The sequence below is a fragment of the Ammospiza caudacuta genome, chromosome 6, assembly GCF_027887145.1.
Source record: "Ammospiza caudacuta isolate bAmmCau1 chromosome 6, bAmmCau1.pri, whole genome shotgun sequence".
In the NCBI taxonomy this organism is placed as follows: domain Eukaryota; kingdom Metazoa; phylum Chordata; class Aves; order Passeriformes; family Passerellidae; genus Ammospiza; species Ammospiza caudacuta.
The window spans coordinates 19,106,382-19,129,426 of NC_080598.1; the positions used below are offsets into that span (position 1 = coordinate 19,106,382).

General features: G+C 51.3%; 1 protein-coding gene across 1 annotated transcript in view; it reads right to left on the minus strand.

Moving 5' to 3' along the window:
- The window catches only part of CD81 (CD81 molecule), a 33,920-nt gene extending 13,320 nt beyond the window's left edge, over positions 1–20,600 (minus strand). Inside the window, exons 1-2 of the mRNA XM_058807829.1 lie at positions 20,467–20,600; positions 9,873–9,987 (exon numbers count right to left, since the gene is read on the minus strand). Of these exons, the coding sequence (XP_058663812.1) occupies positions 9,873–9,987; positions 20,467–20,532 (181 nt within the window). The 5' untranslated portion in view covers positions 20,533–20,600. The remainder of the gene's footprint in view (positions 1–9,872; positions 9,988–20,466) is intronic.
- Positions 20,601–23,045: the final 2,445 nt, after the last annotated feature.

Below are 23,045 nucleotides of genomic sequence, written 5' to 3' on the forward strand. Positions count from 1 at the left end.
ACAGAGGGGCCCCAAAGGGCTTGGAGGTGGTGGGAAGGCATTAATAAGCCCTGTACAAAGAAGGCAGTCTGCTGGACACCTGCCAAGCCCTAGAGAGACTGATGGAGGCTGTCAGACTCTGCATTAAGTGCTGTCTCACAAAGAACAACATACCAGCAGTGGTGTCCCAAAACGGTCTGCTCACTGTCACCAGAAGCTGCTAATGCCTAAGAATCAGCCCTCACCACTCCAGCCTGTACCTACCCGTGAAGCTGCTGGCTTGGGTTTTCAACCCAAACCATGGCAGATTTTTCTGTTTTAAGCGCTGGGCATTCAACTGACAAGTCTTCCTCACAAGTCAGAAAATCAACTTTCCTCATCCCTAAGTGCAGCAGTTTCTGACTTCTTCGCCCATTAGGACAGTAGAGAGAAGACAGAGCTGTGCTAGGGGCAAGTCCTTTCCACATCTGACAGGTCACTATTCATGCTAACCACCCCAGTATACAGGTAACAAGTACATGCAGCACATTTGAAGACCATGATGCTGAGACCTCAACAACAAGGTCATCACAGACAGAAGGTTTTGTTCTAAATTTTTTTTAAATAAACACTGAAGGCACCTTCTGGGCTGAGCAAATATTGCCAGGAGATCACAGTCACAGGGCAGCCCAGGTTGAAGGGACCTCAAATGATCACCTGGTCAAACCTTTTGTGAGACTGGGAACCTTAGGAGAGACTATGCAGAACTCTGCCCAATTATATCTTGACAACCTACAGTGACAGGGACTCTATTGTGTCCCTGGGGAGGTTTTTCCAGTGAATGATTGCTCTCACTGTAAAAGATGTTTTTCTGATATTGAGATCATCAGGAAAACACAGGACCCACGAGTGGCCAGAAAGGTTTTGCTCTGAAAGCTAGGAAATGAAAGCCCAGTGAGACTCTCAACTGATGGAGGAGACTAAGAGGAAACACAGACATTTGCTGTTTTAGAGAAGTTTTCCAGTGACCTCTGTACTTGCTTCTTGCTGGGATTTCTGGCAGCTTCAAAAAAAAAAAACCAATCCCGACCTGCTGAACTCCCACCCCAGGCAGGCTGTGCAGACCTTGGACTGTCAAGTGACATCCTGGCTTCCCACTTCTCTCCCTGCTCTCACTTCACCAGCTCCTCATCAGAGCCAGTCCGGCTATCAAGTGAGGAAACAGCAAGAAGGAAAGGAGGGGAGGGGAGGGAAGATGTGCACCACGTGCAGCTTCCTGAGCGGAGCCCAGCGGATGCGGCCGGTGCGCTGGGAGCAGCAGGGATGTGCAGCCAGGCAGGGGAGAGGGCAGCAGTGCCTGGCCTGAGCTCGGCAAACCACAAAAAGCCCCTGGAAGGTTTCTGGAATAAAGGCCAGCTTCATTCCCAGGCACAAACAAGCGGCTGTTATGGAGTTGCCTTTTGTTACCGAGGGCCAGAACACGGCAGCCTCTCCCAGGAGGCAGCAGAGCAGGACTCTGAGCTGGAGCTTATTTATAAACAAGCACAAAGTATTTACTGCAAAAATAGCATGTGCAATGAGGAACGCCAGCGGTGTTTCGCCACAGAAATGCCATGCTGAAGGCTGAGAAAGCAAAGGAAGCCAATCCAAGTGTCCAACCACATGCTTTGGATGGTGTTTGTTTTCCCACACCCATCCTTCCCCTAAAGGAATGGGGCTGGTGGGAGGGTCTCCACTTTCAGACTGGGTGCCAGGCAGCTGGGGGACTATTTCACAGCAGTCACGGTGCAGACTGGAACGACCAAGCCCTTTTCCCAGAAAGCAGCCTGACACATTTTAGCTTTCATTCCTGGCACACAGGGACCATGACGCCGACTGTGGTTTTGGGCTCTGTCTGTGAGCAAGGCACCTGTCATCCCATCCTGGGATGACACATTATCCTCCTCACAGTCAGAGGAGTCTCCTCACAAGCCTTTCCTTCCTCTGTGTAAGCATTTAGGGTTAACCCCTAAATCCTCTCCCGGGTGAGGAACTCATGACTACAATGGTTATTTGCTCCTTCAGGGCTCCACCCCACTGGCACAATTTGGCAAGAGCAAGGCTCCATCTGCCTTTCACATGCCACTTCCCAGCTCATTTTTACTGCAGCTTTCTCGGGGGTTTTACAACAAGCAGTGCTGTTTGCTGTAAACAAAAAGTAAAATGAGAGAGGTATAAACTGCAGTGCCTACAGCCATGCTGCCCCCTCACTCAGCAGCAGTGCATGAGAGAACAGCTGGAGCTGCAGCCACAGGGACAGTGAGCAAATCATGCACAGGTGCTCACGGTACCAAAGCACCTCCACATCCCTGAGCAGCACTACACTGTGATTTCTGACCCTATGGCACGGTTCTCTGATAAGGCAGCAGCAAGAAAGATTGCTACAACTGCCACACATAACCAGCCCCACACCAAAGCAAGCTGTGAGCCTCAGGACCTGTATCTGGGAGTCGGAGAAGTCAGAGGAGGGGCGTCAGTACTGGAGTCCTCTACATCCTTTTGAGATGGAGCCTTTGAGCAGAAAGCTTTAGGAGAGAGACCAACCACTCTCAGCTTCACCTCCTCATCTGAATTCAGAGCAGGAGCACAGGAGCCATGATATGATCTCCTCCCTCAAGAGCATCATGACAGGACATGACGATCAGAAAAAGCAGCAGCAGTGGGCCAAACACCATCCCTCTTTCCCCAGTACAACCAGGGCATGTGCTACTTTAGGCTGCAGGGATTTTGTAAATCTTTAGGGAAGCCCCTAAACATCAGAGACAGGAAACTGATAGTAATTGAGCACTTCTCTTGGTTTGATGCTAGGTGGGAAAGAGGAAAAAAAAGCAGCCAAGAGGCCAGCTTAGCTCCCAGCTCAAGCAGAAGATGCCTCTATGGAGGGCCCTCTACCTGCAGGGCAGGTAGGAAGCAGGATGCTCAGTTCTGGGAGCAGGGAAGGGAGCAAAAAAGGCAGTATTCAGTGTCAGTACTTGCTTTGGCATTAAAGCAGCATAGCTGCTGCCTGCAGGGTTGTAAAACCCATGTTCTGTCCCTGCTGAGAAATTAAAAAAAAAAAAAAAAAGGAAGAAATAAACAGTCTTTAAAAAAGGACACGATGAAAAAACAAATAAAAGAAGGAACAAGCACCAGAGTGTCCCTCTAAAACAAGCAGGGAGCAGGCCAGCCCTGGCTAGCTCTCCTCTCATGCCCCACCACAGCCAGAGATGCTGTGCAGCTCCAGGCATGGGCATTCCTGGACAGCACCCTACTTCTCCCCTCATTTAAATCCTTTCCCAGCATCCTTAACTCATTTGGCTAAATGGAAGCCAGCCACTGCCTCCAGGTCACCACAGCAGTATTTCCAAAAGACAAAAAAGAAATCAAGTAAGAAATCCCCCCCCAGCATGACACCATGCTTCCTGGGAAGGCCAGGCAGCTCTCCAAGCAGTGCCTGCCCTTCCCATGGGGTGGGCTCTAAAAAGGGGCTGAGAACAGACAAAGAGAGATGTTTATTCTCCCAACAGGCTCCTGCGGGGAGACTGCACATCCAAGAGTTTTGCAAGCCTCTGAGGAAAGGAGGGAGGCTTCAGTGCCACCCTGCTGGTGCTCCTGGCTTGGAGATGCTCAACTCCACTGGGCTTATCACCACTGCTGCTGCAGGGAAGGGTGGAACCATCACCCTTCCCTGGCAGGCAGACTCCCTCCTGCCCCATACCCCCCACTGTGGAAGAACACCCTTCCCAGCAGCCAAAGAAATGACCACGATGTTCCTCCTGGCAGCTCGGGAGCAGTTACAGGCACAGTGGAAAGTCCCTCCAGGGCAGGGTTGGGGCAGGAAAAAGATGGCTGTGTGAGCCAGCCAGCAAAGCAGGGTCTCCCAGACATTTTTGTCCAGTTGCCTGGTGGAATTGGCCCAGCAGAGCTGGGGTGAGAGAGAGGGGGGCTGGAAAAAGAGAGGGTTTGCTGGAAGATGACAAGTGGGAAGCCCCTCCGTTCCTCTCCACCCTGTTTCCCAAGGAAAACATTGCTGCTCTGTAGCTGCTAATGACTTCCAGATGGAGCAACAGGGTCACAAAGCATGGAGAGCTCTCACGGGGAGATGAAAGCCTGGACATGCTGCCCTCATGTGCAAGAACAAGGCAAGAAGAAACCACGAGCACCCCTCTGTCAGAAACACAAAGGGGTGGTGGGGAAAGCCCCAAAGAACGTCCTCATGTGCACACATTGTACCCAAATCCACTCCACACAGATGCCACAGTCAGGATTCTTCTCTTCTCCTCAGCCTACCCAGGAAACACTGAAGGAGACTCAAGCTTTGTAACTTCAGCACACCTGCAAGAGCTGGGAGGAAGTCCATGGCACATCCCCATGTCTGGGGTGGACAAGGGTGGCACAGCACAGGTGAGCCAGGCTGGAATATGCTGGCCCATCCTCTCTTGCTCCAGCCAAGTGCACTTCTGGGCATTTCTGTGTGCCCTGGGATCTCACCCACAAAAAAAGCACAAATCCCACTGGAGGATTCCTTGTGGGTTTTGCATGCTTCGAGCACAGTGCAGGTTTTCTACAGAAAACTGTCCAAGCTACAGGTTTAAACAGCTCTGAAGAGCAAAGCGCCACCTCTGGTACAGGTCCAGGGCAGCCAAGCCAATGGGAAGGGACAAAGAAAAATAACTACATTAGTTGTAGTTGGATAGATCTGAACCCAAAATAACCTGATGCTATCCGTGTATTTTTAAAGACATAACCAGTTTTAGTCTGCAGAGTAAATGAAACACAGGAGTTGGTCATGACCAAGGCAGAATGAATTACAATTAAATGGAAATGCAATGAAATAACATGTTGCTTTCTTAATAGAAACTGAATTCTGTGATAAGAATACAAAAAAAATCCCCTATACTGTCAGATACATGGTTTAAGCCAGAAAAGAAAGTAAAACAAAAGTGTTTTGCCTTAAAACTATTTTAAAATTAATTCCAATATTATTGAAGGAGTTGATCTGACAGTGATTAGAGCAAAATCTAGAACAAGTAAAACTCAGGTTTTGGTTTTTTCCCTTTAAGGGACTAAATAATTACATTGTTGTCCTTAACTGTAAGTAAGTTTATTTCCAAGACAGAAAAATGCATGTACTTCTATTTTTAAAAACCCACATATATTATTTTTTAAATAATCCATTTTGCTCGGTGTGGTTCAAGGCCAAATGCAAACCTTGGTTTCCACTGCCAAGCACGCAAGCCTGACCACAGCTCATGTGTCTGGTGGAAAATCTCCAACACAGGGGGCCTTGACAAAGTAGAGCACAAATGGGTGAGAGAAGAAACCGGTCCTGAACCAGTTCTGTGTATCCACAGGGATCCCTGCAGCGCCTCATGCCAAGACTGAAGGTGGTTTTTGACTAGTGCTTTTTACAGAACCTACAGAGCAGGAGCCTCAGGCTCTTATCTGGCCTTTCACAACAAGTCTAGCAAAAGATGTGCTGTTGAGTCTAACCCCACAATGTATGGAAGTTGGCACCATCTCTAGAACATGCCTAACATTTCCAGAGGGATGGGGACAAGGATGGGAGTGGGAACAGAAACCCAGACCTTCTCATTGCTCATGGTGGGCCCACAGCCATTGTAGCACTGCTGACCTCTAGAACCTTTGCACTGGATCTCTGCTGAGTGCTCCCTGCAATGAAAACCTCCCAGAAATCACTGCTTCTCATCCAAGGCAGTCCTGAAAAGGCTAATTAGGCTAAATTAGCTAAAAAGGCTAATTAAGTTATGGATAGAAGGGATAGCTTCTCCACAACCACTTAGCCAACACAGGTCTGTCTGGGTGATAGGCTGGCATGCTCTGCACTGCTGGTCACATCTGGGACCCATGGCAAGGGTGGCCAGGGCATCCTCACATGCTCTAAGGACAATGGGCAAACCTGGGGAGAGCTCAGAGAGATGTCCCCATCCCTACCCTATAGCAGTCCCTCCTCTCTGCAAGGGGCAGATTTCCCTGAGCCCAGCACAATCTCATGACAGGACTTCCAAAATGCTAAAGACACCCATGAAAGCTTGTGAGCAGCTGCAGTTCAGCTCAGATATGTACTCATTTGTAAGGAAGACTTCAAAGCCTCCCTGTGCTTTCTGGCCCATTTATTCTAGACCAGTCTGCGTGAAAAGCAGCTTGAACTTGTTTCCAGGGCAGAAATCATTATCCTGGGCTGTGTTTGTTCTGAGGAGGATGGTGAAGACAGTCTGATTCACCTCTTAAGGAGGCCTGTGTGCCCATTAGCCCATGTCCCTTCCACACCTCAGCAGCACTCACAGGGACACTCACTACCTTAGCCCCAAGCCATCACTGCCCTCAGCTGTACCCCACCTGCCTCCCCCAGGCTTTGCTGCCTGACTGGCTTGGGAGGTGGATAAACATTACCTAAGGAACTCCTCCACCAAAAAAACCCTCTTGCCTTTCTGCTGGGACAGTGACACCCACCAGGATGACAGGGAGAACTGCTGGGACAGTGACACCCACCAGGATGACAGGGAGAGGCAGCAGTGGCAGCAGCCTCAGTGGCCAAGTTTACCCCACCACTGTATGCCTGCCCAAAACCTCACACTCCTGCCCTGTGCCACCATGCTCCAGGGAGGAGACACTGCCCAGCAGAGGATTTACTACTAAAACACACAAAACCTAGACACAGGCAAAGCAAACTCCTTCTGCATCCCAAAAGCTATGTGGAAAACCACAGCCCAGCTCAGGAGGGTTTTGCACTCCCCATCCTGGCTGGCCCCGCTCCCAGGGCCGAGCTAATTAGAGGCACAGGTCGTGCTGCCCTGCCACTTGCTGTGAGCAGCTGGAGGCACATTGCCTATTTTGGATCTGGCAGCAGAGAGTGAAGCTGAGTCCGTCCGGCTGCTGTGCTCCGTTCCTTGCCGGGCAGCCTGGGGAGAGCACAGGAAGGGCAGCAGCAGGGACCATCAGCCAGGGATGCTCCAGCACACAGGCACCCCAGCAAGGGGCAGGGGTGAGATCCTGGGGTGTGGATTTAAGGCAAACAAGAGCTGAGGTTTTCGTTCCTGCCCTCCTCAAAGCATTTCATCCACAACACCATCTCCAGGCATCACATAACCAAATCTTTGAAGGGTGGGGAACCTGGCTTTTTCATCCCACCAAGAAAGGGCAAAAGTAGTAAGTCCAGGGTCACTTGCTTTTTCAAGATGCCCAGGTGCTCTCAAAAGCAGTGACACCACAGCACTAATTTATTCTGGAGAGATCAGAACTGTTCCAATTTGTACTGATATCTGCAGAGAGACCAGCTCAGCCTTCTACAGGCTCTCATAACACCCTGAATCACAGTTTTGTTATTTGCTTGGGTTTTTTTCCATGGTACTTTATGTGTAGGATCAGTAAATATGTGAGAAGTGGTTAGCCAGTTGATAGCAACTTATCAATGCCTCTAGCTATCCTGGAGGATGTTTTTGGCCTTGTGACCAACATCTTCCCAGCCTCCAGACAGACAAAGCATTCCAGACACAGTGTTATCCAAGAGCAAGAAGGATTTTGATTTCTGAACTTCAAATAAAGGAAATAAATGCCTACCAGACCTTAAAACAAGCTCAGATGAAGAAGCATTTTCCTTTATAGCTATAAAAGCATGGAACTAAGGTGCTCCAGCTATCCCCGTCCCTGGTACTGCTTGGTCTTTACAGTGCTGAAGCAGTTAAAGCATTTGCTGGGGCATTGGATCCAGAGCCAAAATGGAAGTGTCAAAAGCCAAGACTGCAACAAGTGGTTAGGGGATCAGATGGTTTGCATGCTGTGCTGAGGAGAAGCCCACGAACAAGGGCCTGTTTAATGACCCCCCAGGCCAGCCCACAAGACAACTTGTGCAGGCAGTGCCAAGCTGCTGGGGAGGGGGATGGTGCTTGTGGGAAACCCCAGCCGGAGGAGCCCCTTCCCTGGGGCTGGAAAGGGCAGCAGGGAACAGCTGCCTGTGCCCTGGGGCTGCAGGGGGGTTGCTGTCATCTTCTGGTCTGGGAGCCGAGGGCAAGGACTGCTCCTGTCCTGCTCCTGCTGCAGCCTGAAGTATCATGCCTGGTACTCTGCAGCTTTGCTGTTCCCCACAGCTTCCTTCTCCCACTTCCCTGTTGCCCTCAAATCCATTATTTTTCCCCTCCCATAACACACAGACACAGCTTTTAACAAACAGCTCCAGCTTTGGGGTAAAGAAAAGGACACACAAGGAAACCAGGAGACACCAAATGCCTGCTTTCCTACTTCCCTTCTCGCTCAGTACACACCCTATGATGGAAGTGTTCCTCCTCTGACAGTGTTTATTGCTTCCCCCTGTCCTGCAGCAAAGCCTGGCTGGCCTTTAAAAGCCTCCTGACAAATCCCGGGACCAGCAGCCTGTGCCAGACACCAAAAAGTGGTATTTGCAAAGGAAAAAAAAAAAAACCAACAGAGCTCTAGAGGCCAAGCCCAAAGAGGTTCCCGTTCCCAAAAGCAGGAACATTGTGTGCATGTGTATACTGCATGCCAGAGAAGAAAAGGGAGGGAGTATCAGTTGTAAGGGAGAGGAAAAATGGGGGGGAGCAGGGGTGGGGGGGAAGCAAAAAGAAATCCCAGTCTTCAGACTCCAGAGGTCTGGCTGGGAAAGGCAGCAACTGAAAGAAATGCTCTGCTGTTATTACTGCATGGAAATTACAGCTGCCAGAAGGAATCCAGGCCAATCTGTTGCTGAATATAACTTTAAAAAGACAGCCAGCCTCAAATCATGGGCTGCTCACGGGTGTTGGAAAGTCAGCGTTGTGGTGGGATCCACAGTCCTTCCCCAGTGCCTTCTAAACAGCAAAGGCTGAGGACAAAGACAAAATGAGGGTGGAAGAGTAAAAGATGCTCAACAGGCAGGAGGGAGGGACTCTGCCCCATGCTCCAGGTCCCCCAGGTTTGGAGAGAACATTTTAACTAGGGAGGTATCAGTTGTTAGCCCCCCAAAAGAACGAGAGGTTTGGACTGGTTCCTGGAAAGGAGAGTGTTTAACTTCTTGTGAGCTCCCTTTTCTGTTTTTAAATATGAGCTCTACAAAGGGGAAATGCTGCAAATAGAGCTCTGGGTGTGAGGCAGGAGAAGAGAGAGACAGCAAGAGAGAAAAACCCACAGCTATCTACAGCAGGAGCATCTTCTGTAGCCAGAGACAGCCAGGGAGAGGGCTCAGGCATGCTGTTCCATGGGCAAGCAGGGAAATGAGAAGGAAAACCCTTTCCAGAAAGTAATTTTAGCCACAGGTGAGAACAGGACATGGGATCAGACAATGTTCCCAGCCCCGTCAGCCTGTGCTCCAAGCCAGCCCCAGACTGGCAGCCAGCCCCTCCTGCAAGCGTCTCCCCCTCGTCTGAGAGGGATCATTGGAGAACAGGGGAAAAACAGGGGGCTTCAGCTTCCAGCACACTGTCAAATTAACAAAAATCATGCTCAGCTTAACTGTAGTGCACAGAGGCTCCACCTGCCCCTCCTGGAGGACATGAGTCACACGCTCACCACGCTTCCCTCCACTGCCAGCCACTCTGCTACTTTTACGTCCCTTTGGACAGGAAACAAGACACACTTCCAAGAAGTCCCCCCTCTTCCCAAACGTGCTCTGGAGAACACCCACAACACCACAACACGTCCCCCCCCCGTGCATTTTTAGCTGCTCTGGATTTGGACTCTGCTCTTGGGCCACAGCCAACGTTTATCAAAGGCTCTGGCTGGCACAGCAGGGGATATTTTGGAGAGTACAAGGACAGCAGGAGTACTTTTATTGTGACCTCCTTGGTGCTCACCTGGAGCTTTCTGGCCTGCTTTGGGGTACACTGCAGCCTACCCTGGGGCACACAGCCATGAGCAAGAGCAGCACCCCCAGAGCTACTCACCAACATAGAAGGTGTTGGGGGCCTGCTTTTCCCCCAGCTGCAGGTACAGGATATTCGTGGTCTGCGAGTCATGGCGGAGCCACAGGGCCACTCCCAGGATGATGCCTCCTGCCAGCTGGGGAGAAAACAGAGGGAAGCAAGGGTTATCCACTGCTCCAGCCACATCAGACACAGACTGGCAGCTTTCAGCCAGGAGCTCTGCTTTTCATCCTCCCACAAACATACAAGAACGTCCTTTCTAACCATCAGCCCTGGAACATGCTTTGTGCCCCACAGATCCTGAGCCATATGATCTTCCTTGCTTTATGAGAAGATCCCCTCATTCTGGGGATGTGCAAAGCCCCTTCCAGTTCCTACAGGAGATTTCTTTCCCAAGAGGAATTTTATTATGCTTTATTATGATTTTCAGTGGAAGCAAGCAGGAGGAGATGTGCCACTAAGGTTTTTAGGAGAGCTTTTCAACAGAAGTTGCAATCAGCCCCAGCTGATAACTGGGATGTTATCACCCCATTTCATTTCTCTGTGAGGTACAAACAAAGCTGGGAAAGAGTCCATTTTTCCCTTCTCCCCCCAAGTTTTGCTTCCCATCCAGGGTCAGGCTTCCAGTCAAACACACCTAGTGCTCCTCAGGCACACAAAGCTTTCCTCAATGTCCTAATACAGGAATTGAAGTGGAGCAAGGCCTGGGGGGTCAGGCCAAAGCCCCACCACAGCATTTTTGGGGGGGCTCCAGGCCAAGACTGCTGCCTGCCCATGCAGTGAAACAGCAGAAGAGCAGTGCACCCACACCCACGTGTGCACAGCGACACGCAGCACTGACCAGGCAAGGACAAAAACACACTCCAGATGTGGGAGGAGACATTCTGCACATGGGACATCAACTCAGCCACTGGGATATTTATGTACAAACAATGGGAAGTTCTATGACTGACTTCCTTGCTGTTTTCTCTTTCAGGGAGGGTCTGGGAATGGCCTGGGAGGTGGGAGCGGATATGGGGCACTACAGCAGGGAAGGTGTCACAGGGAGGAACCCAAGGACAGCTTTCCCAGCACAACTCACTGTGTCTGTCCTCTGTGACAACCCCCTTCCATTTAAAAGTATAAGGGAAAAAATACAAACATCTGGGAAAAAACCCAAAGCCTTAAGAATTTCACTATCACTGCTGTGAAATGCTGAAATCACCTGTTCAAATGCCAATTCAATTTTGAGTGTTGTAAATCCTTGAAGCCATTTACCTTAAAAAAGGGAAGAAAACTACCAAAGAGTATAGAAGTGGAAAAGAGTCTGAATCAGGTCAGCTACAGGCATGACTGAAACCATGAAAGTCACATTAAAACAAAAAGAAAAAAAGAAAAACAAAAGCAGGGCTTTTTCAGGAAAGGTGGAAAGTCTCCAGTTGTGCAAGCACAACAAGGAACACAGGAGGACTGGGATCTGCAAGACAGGCTGTTGATGGGAGCCTGGTTTTCCCCCTTGGGAGTTCTGCTGGTTTCCTCCTTGCTCATTTCTACAAATCCCAGCCACAGAATTTTTCCAGAAATGCCACAGAAGCTGGGGCAAACCCACACCATTTCCAAACTCACAAGACAAACTGCTCTCAGGGCTTTTCTACTATCAGAGGGAGAAAATCCCCACCAGCTCCTGGAGAAGAAGGGAAATCTTTGCTTTTCCCCAGTCTGCCAAAGTAATAGGCTTTTAACACTTCTCCCACAGCAACCAGTGCAACTTCCCTGCTGGCACAGTCCCTCATCCCTCCTGCACTGAGGCCAGCTTGAGGTTCTCCAAACACTGCCTATGGAGAAAAGTCACGAAAGTCAGTCTGTGCTCAAGTCCAGCTCCAAATAAGGCAGGTTGTGGCTTTGCACAAAGTTACCCAAATCCAGCCTGGAGTGCCTTGTTCATTGTCTGAGGGCATAACAAAGTTTGTGGTTTTTACTCTCACAGGAAGGAATATGCCCCCTAATTAATCCATGCCACTCAAAGTAAAGCTCTCTTGGTAGCTGCTAGGAGAGAAGACATCCCAAAGAAGGTTTGGATTTCTCTGGCTGGAAGAGGTAAAGAAAAAAGGCTGCAGCCTTTTTGGTTTTTTCTCTGTAAGGACACATTGCTCTGCCCTCCACACCCAGCAGTGCCACCCCAGCACACCCTGCCCTGCCACCCATGGTGAGGTTGGGGTGACACTAGCAGCTCCTTTCCAACCAAATTTGCCTTAAAATGCCTGACAGAACTGAAAGCAAGCTGCAAGTGGTCCTCAAGATATTTTTTAATCATTTGGAAACACCAGCTAGAGGGATGGAGCCTCTTCTAACGCATCACACCCACCCCAGCCGTGAGGTCTGCCTGAGACAGCCAGCTGAACCAACTCCAGATGTTCCTGGTTCCATCCTGAATGCACCCCAGGAACATCACACATCCATCCCGCACCGCCTGACTCCATTTGCATTTTTAACAGAGCATGGAAGACCTCTGAATGGAAGCTTTAATCCAATAGCAGCTGTATTTCTTAAGAGAAGATGACATGCACTTACTAATGAAAACAGCGTTTGGGCTATGATGAGTAACTTTTTCCATGAGAACCATACATCCTCCCACCACCAAGAAGCCCAAAACAGAATTAAGGCTCTTTCTTCCCAAAGCAAAGAAAACAACAGGGAGAAAACATTGTCAGCTTGCCACGGTAACTCTGCCTTCCACCGTACCTTGCTTGGGATAATCTCATTTTTAATAGAACAACTTGTTCCAGATAAAAGCTTGATGTTTTCTCCCCCTTCCATCCTACAACTGCTGTTTGCCAGCACAAGAGCTCCAACCACTGATGGCAGTGTCACGCTCTAGGCTGCACATCCTCATACGTATCAGTGTTTTTTTCTGCTGTGGATATCTGTAATCTCACACAGGTTATCCCACTGATCTTTCTGTCCCCAGCTTGTCAGACAGCAGTGTTGCAGAGGCTGGGGCCATCACTGATCATGATATGGGGTCAGTGCCCAGCACAGCTCTCCATTTAAATTTTTGGGGACTGCAATAATCCAAAAGCTGCAAATTCAGCCACACCAGCAGTGTGTCGGACTTTGACCTGCTTTCCAAAATCTGACCTGCCCAGCCTGCTGTTCTGCTGCCAGCACCACAGCAGGCACACCAGTGGTGCTCCAGGCTGGGGCTGGCCCCAGAGCTCCCGCCCTGAGCAGCCTCCCGGCACAGCAGAGGTGGTGCTGCAGGCTCCGACGTTTCCGCTTTACTGCTATTTTCCAGCTTCCAGAGATTTATTGCTTCTTCCACAGACAGCCAGACTTTTCCAGCTGGATCCTCCCTGCCCAAGGCTTGTTTCTTCAGGAATGCTGTTCCTGGTTGACACAGTGGGGAGAAAGTCTCCATGGAATGCTGCCTAGGGCCAGGAAGAGGCATGCCCTGTGTCCCCAGGGGGTGATGGGAGGGCAGCCCATGACAGGAGGTTATCACCAGATAAACACCATGATAAAAGAACAGTGTGCTGTCCTGGTTTGTTGCCCAATCCACGGTGCACATAGTGAGGCTCCTTCCTGAACTGAGCCTCACCAATGCACATGGTGTTCACCCTAAAATTTCCAGATCCAGCTGTGGGGCAAGGGAACAAGCCCATTTTTCACAGCTCAGTCACTCCTCTCCACAAGAAATTCTTATGAATTGGGGGTGCAAGGAATAGCCCCATACCCCTTTTAATGTGGAGTACCCCACTTCTGAGTTTCCCCCACCTTAACCTGTTGTTCCCTAAAACTCACATATGCCAGGATGTGCATCACCTCCCCATTCCTTTCCGCTGCCCTCAGCCTTTTTCCTCCTGCTCCCTTCCCTCCACCCTTCTGTGAAACAGACTTCCTGGAAGGGAGGGGGACAAGAAAGAAGTTCTGCCTATAGGGCAGCTTGCTGGGCATGCCAAAGCTAAGCAGACAGACATCCTGTGGAGGTGCCAGCAGTTTGACGATGCTGTATTTAGCAATGCCGCTTCCCACAGCCATGGCTGGCCCTGCCTCCAGGTCCTGCTTCCCAACCTGTGAGAGCCCAGGGGCTGGGAGAGGCGCTCGCCTTTGGAAAAACGCTGCTGGCAGAGCTCGCGCCACCGTGCCTGGGAAATACCACAGTTACTAACAAGAAGCAGGATGCTGCCAAGAAAGCTTAATGAATTTTAGCTGGTTTATTATTAAGGCAGACGACTGGAGCTTTTTAACAGGTTCTCATGCGGCAGAGGTTTGCAATTTCCCTTAAATCACCTGGAAGCAGAGCCCTTTGTGAGGGCAGCACCCAGACCCCACCCGAGAAGCCCAACCAGGGCTCCCCATGGCTCCTCTCCAACACTACCTGCAAAGCAGCTGAGATGGAGTGACAATGAATGCCCCTCCTTTCGGGTGTGGGGAACCAGGATGCAGAAAAGTGAAGTGCCTTGCCAAGGCTGAAATATGCAAGAAGCCCCTCATATGGCCAGGAACAAACTGCTTTACTCCCAAGTAATTTGTGGGTCTCTAGGTGAAGCAGCATGACTAGAGAAAAAGCAAGGAGATAGAGACTCATAACTTGATGGAAACTACCTTTGGAAGGGCAGTACAAGCCCCTGCAAGATCCCTGCTAGCACATTACAGGTCCTGCACCACCAGCCTGAGGACTGAGTCAGGAAAGAGAGGGACACACGGAATGCGCCCAAGCAGCACCACACCTTCCCACAGCCTGCACCTCCCCTCCTGAAAAGCAGAAGATTAACTTCTTTCCTACTGCAACAGCTGCACCTCATGGAGCTGCTGACAGGGTGTGGGGTGCAGCAAAGGGCTGACAGCTGAATGCTGGCCCAGGAACCTGGGAACTTGGGTTCCACGCTGAGACCACCTCCATGTTGACATGTCAAGGCTTCACACCCAAGAGTCAGTTGAAATTTTAAGGCGAGATGTGCAAGAGATCACTGCTGGGCTGCATGGTGGGGTGGACTGTGGGATGCCTTGGAGCCCCTTGGGACGGTGTAAGCAGGGGAAGGGACTTCAGTAAGACACAGAGCTGCAGTTTGAGAGGCACACGACCCAGAAGGTTATCTTGGCACAGGCACTCACAGGCAGCAGCGGCAAATAGGGCTCTGTGACAGCACAGGCGAGGGCTTTCCGCTGCCTTCCACAGCCATGGTGCTCCACAGCCACCAAAGGTCAGGCTGAAAGTTTGCAGGCAAGGCCTGCCCAGGAATTGCAGGCAAGGCATTTGGGAAGAGCACCATGCCCTGCAGGAGGAGGAGAGCAGCCTGCAGCCCCGCTCCCAGCAGCACACCTTCCAGCAGCGGCTATTAATAGAGCTGCCTGCCGGAGAGGAATTCTCCACTGGTGCCTATAGTTACCAGCCCTACAACACTGCAGAGCTTTTCAAAACAAGCTCCAGAGGAACACTCCCAGAGGAGCAGCATGCCAGAGGCCAAATAAAGCTTGATGGATGGCAGGAGAATGGGAATCCAGCAGCAAAATCCAGGAGCGGGGTCCTGCGATGGGGAGCACCGTGCCCACAGGCTGCTGCCAGCCTGCCCCAGCCTGATCCCTGCTGCAGACAGAAGCAGCACTTCCCAGGGTCTAACTGCCCTCAGCAGAGAGGAAAACAATTTGAGATACTGCTTTAAAATTAATTTGGCCCTGTACATAAGCATTTAACTACAATGGGGATACAACTGCTTTCCCTTCTTAACAGTACAGTGCAAGGCACTTCCACAGTGCAGGATCAAAGTGTTTATCACTGTTAATGCTCTTGCAGAAGATAAGTATTACAGTGGCTGATAGCAGAAACACGTGAGGAAACAGAGCAATCCCCATTCCAGCCAGCAGCTCCCTCCTCTCAGCTGCAGCCCAGCCTATTAAGTGCAATCAGGTACCCCCATAGAGCAACCTTCTGCACACAGAAACTTCAGAAGAGGTTTTGGAGGTGATGGAAGGGCTGCACTCACCTAACAGAGCACCCTAAAACATCCCAGAGAGACACCAGCAACAAAACTTGAGTGTAGGTCCTGTGCCTGCTAAGGACACCTCTCCCTTGCCCTTCAAAGACAGGTATTAAGCAGCTGCAGGGTCAAACACACAGAAATATGCTTCCCTGTACACTGTCCCAGGATTCCAAACAAAACCTGTAGAACATGATGCTAGACCAGCACGAGGTCCTTGCTGCTCACCAGCTCTCTGCATTCCCAGGGAGACCAGCAGCCAAGCAGCCAGGCACTGCCACCAGTGGCACTGGAGCAGTGCCACCCCTGCACCCACAGCAAGTTCCAAGCTGCTTTGTTAGTCCACAGTTATCTCAAACCCGTGTTTCAGAGCAACAGGAACCCTGAGATTTCCATTCTTCGTTTAAAACAGTGGTACACAGCCACCTTCCTCACCACAATGGGAGGGTCATGTGTCACCCAGCAAAAGCGTTACCATGGGACAACTGCCACAGAGACCTGCCACCTCCCCACACTGTCACCCCTCATCACCAACACCAAGTGTCTCTGAGCAGCCTTTGCAGACTCCAGGCTACAGTTAACAGATCTTCCGGTGTTGCACAAGAAAATACGCAGCCCCTCCACCTCTTCCCTTTCCACCACCCCTGTTGAGACAGACTCTCACTTCCACCTTCCCTCTGCTCTTGCCCTCCCTTCCCTTTGCACCCAGGCTGTACGGCATCCCCTCAACACACAGGAGAGTTAGACAGTGCCTGGAAAATGGCATTAGGAGCAAGCCCTTCCTTTTAATTAGACACCTCTCTGCTAGGGCAGCCAGTGGTGCTCTCCACCTGGAAGGCTGCCATGGGCTGTATTAGCTAATAAGCTTGAGTGATCCTTCTCCAAGCAAGTCAATTCCTCCTTGGTTATGTTTAATTATATTTTAAAATAGCTTCAGCCTCCCCAGGGACCCTTTGCAGCAGTGGTCAGCTTAGCCCCACACACTGAGCTCTGCTATCAGGCCTGGAAAATGCAGGAGAGCAGCCAAAGTCCGGCCACCCCAGTTCTAGGGATGGGATGGATGGAGAAGCAGCTCCTGCTCAGGCTGCCCACCACACCAGCCAAACTGCCCACTAACAGCTACTGCTCCCTCGCACAGGGCAGTGCCCACCTGCCATCAGCCACCCAAGGTTTCAGGACAACTTGGCAGCACAGAAGAACTTTTGTCTCTCCAGCCCTGTGTTCTGCTGACCAGGTGAAGCCTGCAGGTGCTGACCACGGCCTCCTCCACCACTCCAGTAGGTGGGTGCACTGTGAAACACGTGGGGACCTCTCTCCTGGGACAGACACTCGTTTGTACACGTGGTCCATGCAGCAGCTGCTGCTCCCTCAAGAGCCACCTTGGAGCAAACACAATCTTGGCATCTTCTTCTCAAGAATGCAGGCACAAAGGAAAAGCAATCCCAAAAAATCAAATAAAACTGAAACATCTCAGGTTCAATGAACGAGCTGGCAGCAGGGTCACCTTTTCCTTTTGCTTTTTCAACACAGCAGCTTTGTGAAATTCCCCCTGTGCTGCCGGGGGAAGGCAGGGGGAGGAAGCCAGAGGGGTGTCAGTTTATTTACACTCCAGCAGGATAGCGGGGCTATATAAAAAAGTTATCAGAGTAACTAAGGCTGAGAATTGCTTCCTTCTTCCTCTTGGGCACTAGAATAAGCTCCTGTGCAGCTCAGCATGGTGCCTGCCAAACTTTGGGCTCTGATTCTGGCTTGTTTTCATCAACAGCACCGAGCAGCAGCTGCACACAAGGCAAATCATAAGCAAATAAGCACGGGGAGCCCACTGGCCCTTGCATAATAACCAGCTGGCGGGACTGAAGGGCTGCAGGTGCCCTGTCTCACACCTCCCTGTGGTTAGAGGTGGTTTCCCAACACAGCCAGCCTGCAGCAAGGGTGCTCAGCAGCACCAGTTCTGTCCTTGAATGTCACCCCGCAAAAGGGATCATCACACTTTGCTGTTAACCACAGAATCCCTCCCCAGCTGGGGGTGCCAGGTTGGCAGCTAACCTGCCTCGCTGGTAAACCTAAAATTCCCCTCACCTACTAGTTTAAAGAGCAATGCAAAAGGGCACGAAAACTCCAAGATCTGGTATTCAACCACCCTTCAGCTGGCCAGCCCCACAGGAAGCATTGTTAATTCTAATGAAGTCCAGGCTCCCAGCCTGCACAGGAGACAGTGCAAGGGGACCAGCAAGTCCAGCACTGGGAGCTGTTTTGGGGAGCCAGTGGGTCCCAGCTCACAGGCATCCCTCCTGGGGAGGAACTGAAGCATCTATTCCCACTTACAGGGAGCAGCACCCTCCAAAAGGGTAGGCCGAGGCACCAGAGGTCATAACGGGGCAATTATACAGATTGGCAATCCCTCTTGGAAGCAAAATGCCCATTTATAAAAGATCAGCTCTTTTGCAAGACTTCGAGGAGAACAACTGATCCTGCTGAGAAGTGGAGGCTGTGCAGAGCCCCCAGCATCCTTCCTGCCACCCAGGAGACCCTTCCTCGCAAGCACAGCCGGCAGCTTCTTCGACAAGAATGGCAGGAAATTGAGACCAGAAGGCAAGGAAAAAAAACTGGGATAAACACAGTAACTCGGAAGGAACAACACTTCACAGACAGCCATACCCGCCTCCATCCGGCCATTTTAAGGGTGGAGGAAAAGGTTAAAAAAAACCAACGCGGAATTATCTCTCATTCACACAGCTGGCAACACATCAGGTATCAATTAACACCGCTGTTATCAGAGCTTGTCACCTCCCCCTTGGCCAGTGTTATACCCAGACACAAGGCGAACAGGCCTGAAGTGAGCCCCCCCCTTGGTTAAGCCCTACACCCCCAGGGATGGGGACCCCCAAAAGAGCTTCCCCGGGCACCCCAGGGAGGATCCGCAGGCAGAGGCTCCAGCCAGGCAGTGCCACTCCAGGTGCCAGCGCAGGGTTTGCTCTGGAAGCCATCGGTCCCCTTCCCACTTCTCAAGCCCCCCTTGATACATTCGCTGTCTAAGCAAGCACTGAGAAAAACAAATCCCAAATCCCCGACAACAGAGCGGGATGTCAGATAAGGGGCACAGGGCACTGGACAAGGGGCATCCAAGCGGTGCCTCGCCTGCCAGGGTGGGGCTGGACTCACTTCCAAGACAAAAACGCATTCCGTGGAATGGAAAGCAGAGTATTTAAAACACGAAACCAGCAGCCTGCTCGGGCATATCTCGTTGCCCCCGAGCGCAGGAGCAGGAGAGGGACTCCTGCCAGCCAACCTCGCGCTGCCGGAGGCTGTTTCTAACCGGGACGAACCTGGTTTGCAGGGAAACCGGGATACGCCGCCTTTTGCTAAATTAGCCGCATGTCTGCATGGATTATTTCAAGAAAAACTTTCTCAGGAAAGGCAGCCTCTCCAGCCTGGATAGAATTTGCATCCTAAAATAATTTCTCGGGTGGCGGGGGCAGCGGTGCCCGGCGCGGGGCCAGGAGGCCGGGTCCGGCTGGGCCGGGGGGCGCGGGGCCGGCCCCACACCGCCCGTGTGTGCCGAGTGCCCCTGGCCAGCCCCACACCGCCCGTGTGTGCCGAGTGCCCCTGGCCAGCCCCACACCGCCCGTGTGTGCCGAGTGCCCCTGACCAGCCCCACACCGCCCGTGTGTGCCGAGCGCCCCTGGCCAGCCCCACAGCGCCCGTGTGTGCTCTGCTGAACACCCCTGACCAGCCCCACACCGCCCGTGTGTGCTCTGCTGAGCGCCCCTGGCCAGCCCCACAGCGCCCGTGTGTGCCGAGCGCTCCTTGCCAGCCCCACAGCGCCCGTGTGTGCTGAGTGCCCCTGGCCAGCCCCACACCGCCCGTGTGTGCTGAGCGCCCCTGGCCAGCCCAACACCGCCCGTGTGTGCTGAGTGCCCCTGGCCAGCCCCACACTGCCCGTGTGTGCTCTGCTGAGCGCCCCTGGCCAGCCCCACAGCGCCCGTGTGCGCTCTGCTGAACACCCCTGACCAGCCCCACAGCGCCCGTGTGTGCCGAACGCCCCTGGCCAGCCCCACAGCGCCCGTGTGTGCCGAACGCCCCCTCCTCTGCGGCGGGCGGCACGGCCGGCACCTCCCCTCCCCTTCCCTCCCTCCCTCCGCCTGGCAGCATCCCTGCATCTCTCCTTCCCTCCCTCCCTCCCTCTCTCCCTGCTTCCCGGGAGCGCCGCTTTCCCCAGCGCAGACCCGCAGCAAGAGGGGCAGCGGGAGCCCCCCCCGGCCTTGCCCCCCGCCTCGAAAGGCGCCCATAAACATCTGCAGCGGCTGGACGCGAGCATCTTAAAGGTCCTTTCCAACCTCAAACCATCCTACAATTCTACCTTCCCCACTATATATCTATTTTTAAAATATACACGAAATATACAAGTACAATTACATACATATGCATGTATTAAAATAAAAAAGCAAAGGTTGATCTGCCCCTCCGCCCTCCAAAAAAAAAAAAAAAATAAAGACAAGAAAAATAAGCAGCCCCTAAGGCACATCCCAGACAGCAAGTCTCAGTGCTGGGGCGCAAGAAGGAGGCTAAACCCAGGCGCAGGCAGACGGGCCATACTGCAGCCCCCTTATTTAAAGGCTGGGGGACTCAGCCCCGCTTTCCGCCGCCCCTGTGCTCACCCAGAAGATGAAGTTGAAGACGAAAAGAAGGTATTTGATGCACTTGGTGCAGCCTTCCACTCCCATGGCGACGGCTCTCCCAAATCTGTGCTGCCTGGCTGACCGGGGCGGCGGCGGGCGCACAAAACCCGCCCCGCGCCCGCCCCCGCGCCCCGCCCCGGAAACGCCTCTGGGACACGCCCCTGGACACGCCCAGGACACGCCCCTGGAGCGGGGCTGGCACAGGCACCCCCTCGCCTTCCCGAGACCGGGGGTCGTCTACTGTTTCCGCGGTTTTTTCTTCTTTTTTCCCTCTCTCTTTTCTTCCCCACTTTCCCCAGTTTCTGTTTTTTCCTAATTCCTCTTTCCCTTTTTGCTTTCCCCTCCTTTTTCTATTATCCGCCTTATTTTTTATTTTTTTCTTTTTTCTTCGTCTTTTGAATTCTCCCTTCCTTCCCCCTTATTTAATTTCTCTTCTCTTCTCTTCTCTTCTCTTCTCTTCTCTTCTCTTCTCTTCTCTTCTCTTCTCTTCTCTTCTCTTCTCTTCTCTTCTCTTCTCTTCTCTTCTCTTCTCTTCTCTTCTCTTCTCTTCTCTTCTCTTCTCTTCCCTTCCCTTCCCTTCCCTTCCCTTCCCTTCCCTTCCCTTCCCTTCCCTTCCCTTCCCTTCCCTTCCCTTCCCTTCTTTCATCTTCACTCATTTTTTCTCTCTTCCCCCATTTTTCTTTTTTCCCCCTTTTTATATGTGCTCTTATTTATTTCTTTGTTTTTCCCTTCTTCTCGCCCTCCAGGGGCAGCTCACAACAAAATTTCCTACACACAGGTAGGAGCCACAGGGGCAGGTGTTAGGGGGCTGTAGGAACTTCCCAAACCTGACCACCATCCCTTAAAACTTGCTGCCCCCTCTTCAATATCACCAGGCAGCCTGGGGTGCAGGGAGAAACCTCTGTGAATAGGTTGCAGGAGGTTTTGTATTTCTGTACAGCAAAGTTTGAGGGTGCATTCCTGAGGGGATTCCCCCTCCCCCTCAAAAACAAAAGACCAAAGGTCTTTTGCATTAAAACCATCAGTCTGAAATTCAGAGAAGCGTTTCCTCATTTCCTCTTCTTATTCTATATCTAAATCTGCTCTGCTGAACAATTTTGTCTTAAGTTTGTGGCTTCAGTACTGCAAGCAATTGCATCAAGTTCAGTAGAACCACTCAGGATGTTTTCCTTTGGTTACTGGGTAACAAGAGCATCAGGGGGACTTCAGGGCTGCCCACCAAAGAGATTCCCCCCTTTTTTCTTCTTTTTTTATTTCTTTTTTTCCTTCTCCTTCCCCACTTTTTCCCTAACTCATGCTTTCCTTAAAAAAAAAAAAAAAAAACAGGGTGACACATATCAATAGGCTTGGAAATTTTAGTTAAAACCCTCCCCCCTCAAAGCTACCAGTAGAAGCAGGATGAAATTTCCCAAGCTTTCAGCTGAAACCCACTTCAGCCCACTCTCTCATCCTTAGAAATACAAATAGCTCTCACCCCATGTTGTGCTTCCAGGAAGCTCATTCACTTCTCCAGGGGCAGGGTGGTAAGTGACACAACCAGAGCACAGGAGGATGCCTGGAAAAGGCATCAGTGAGCAGCTCCAGCCAAGGTCAGCACCTCACCGAGCTAAATATGAACCTGGCACCCACCCACAGCGTCGTGTGGGGAAACCTGCCCTCTTCCTGCCTGGGCACTTCCCTCCACTGAAGGATTACAGGGAGCAGCATCTCAGCCAAGTATTTGCACACTCTGATAGAGTCTTCCCAGCCATGCATCCCATAGTCGGGAATGAGCTGTTGGCTATCACACATTTCCTGCACATGTATGTAGAAATCGAGTCAGCTTCTTGCAAAATCATCCCATTGCCCTCAGGGATGAGTTGGTCGAGGGCTTTGTGATGTTCATCAAAACTTTCTGTGTCCCTCAGTAACAGCCCGTGCCCTATAAGGCAGCAGGGACCAGGAATGAATAGAAGTTGGCTCCATTCCCTAATTACTTATGCTGAGTATGTCCCTGATTGTGGGCTTGCCATGGATTCATCACCCCTTTGTCTCTAAGCCACATTCACTCATCCAGACTTACCAACAAAGCTGGAGGTTCACCAGGCTATTTATGCATGTAACTGCTGTCCTGAATTATCAGCATGACCCATCTGGTCACGGCAATAGCTGTAATCCTGTGTGGCTCCTGCTCATCAGCCCAAATGACAACAGCAGGATCCCAGAGCTGCTCACTTGCTCCAGCACAGTGTCCCACAGTGAGATCTTCTTTTCTGCACCTCCATCCTTTACAGCTATAAATAGTAAAACACCCCCACCCCAGAAAAAAAAAAAAAGATAAAAGAAGAAAAGAAAAGAAAAGAAAAGAAAAGAAAAGAAAAGAAAAGAAAAGAAAAGAAAAGAAAAGAAAAGAAAAGAAAAGAAAAGAAAAGAAAAGAAAAGGAGAAAAGAGGTCGAAAACAGGAGACTATATGAACAAAGAAGCCTCTCATGCACTTAGGCTGTTCCCAGAACAACTCTCAGAGATGCTGCTTGGAGAGTCTGTGAGTGGGACAGGAAGGAACCAGCAGCAGTAAGCC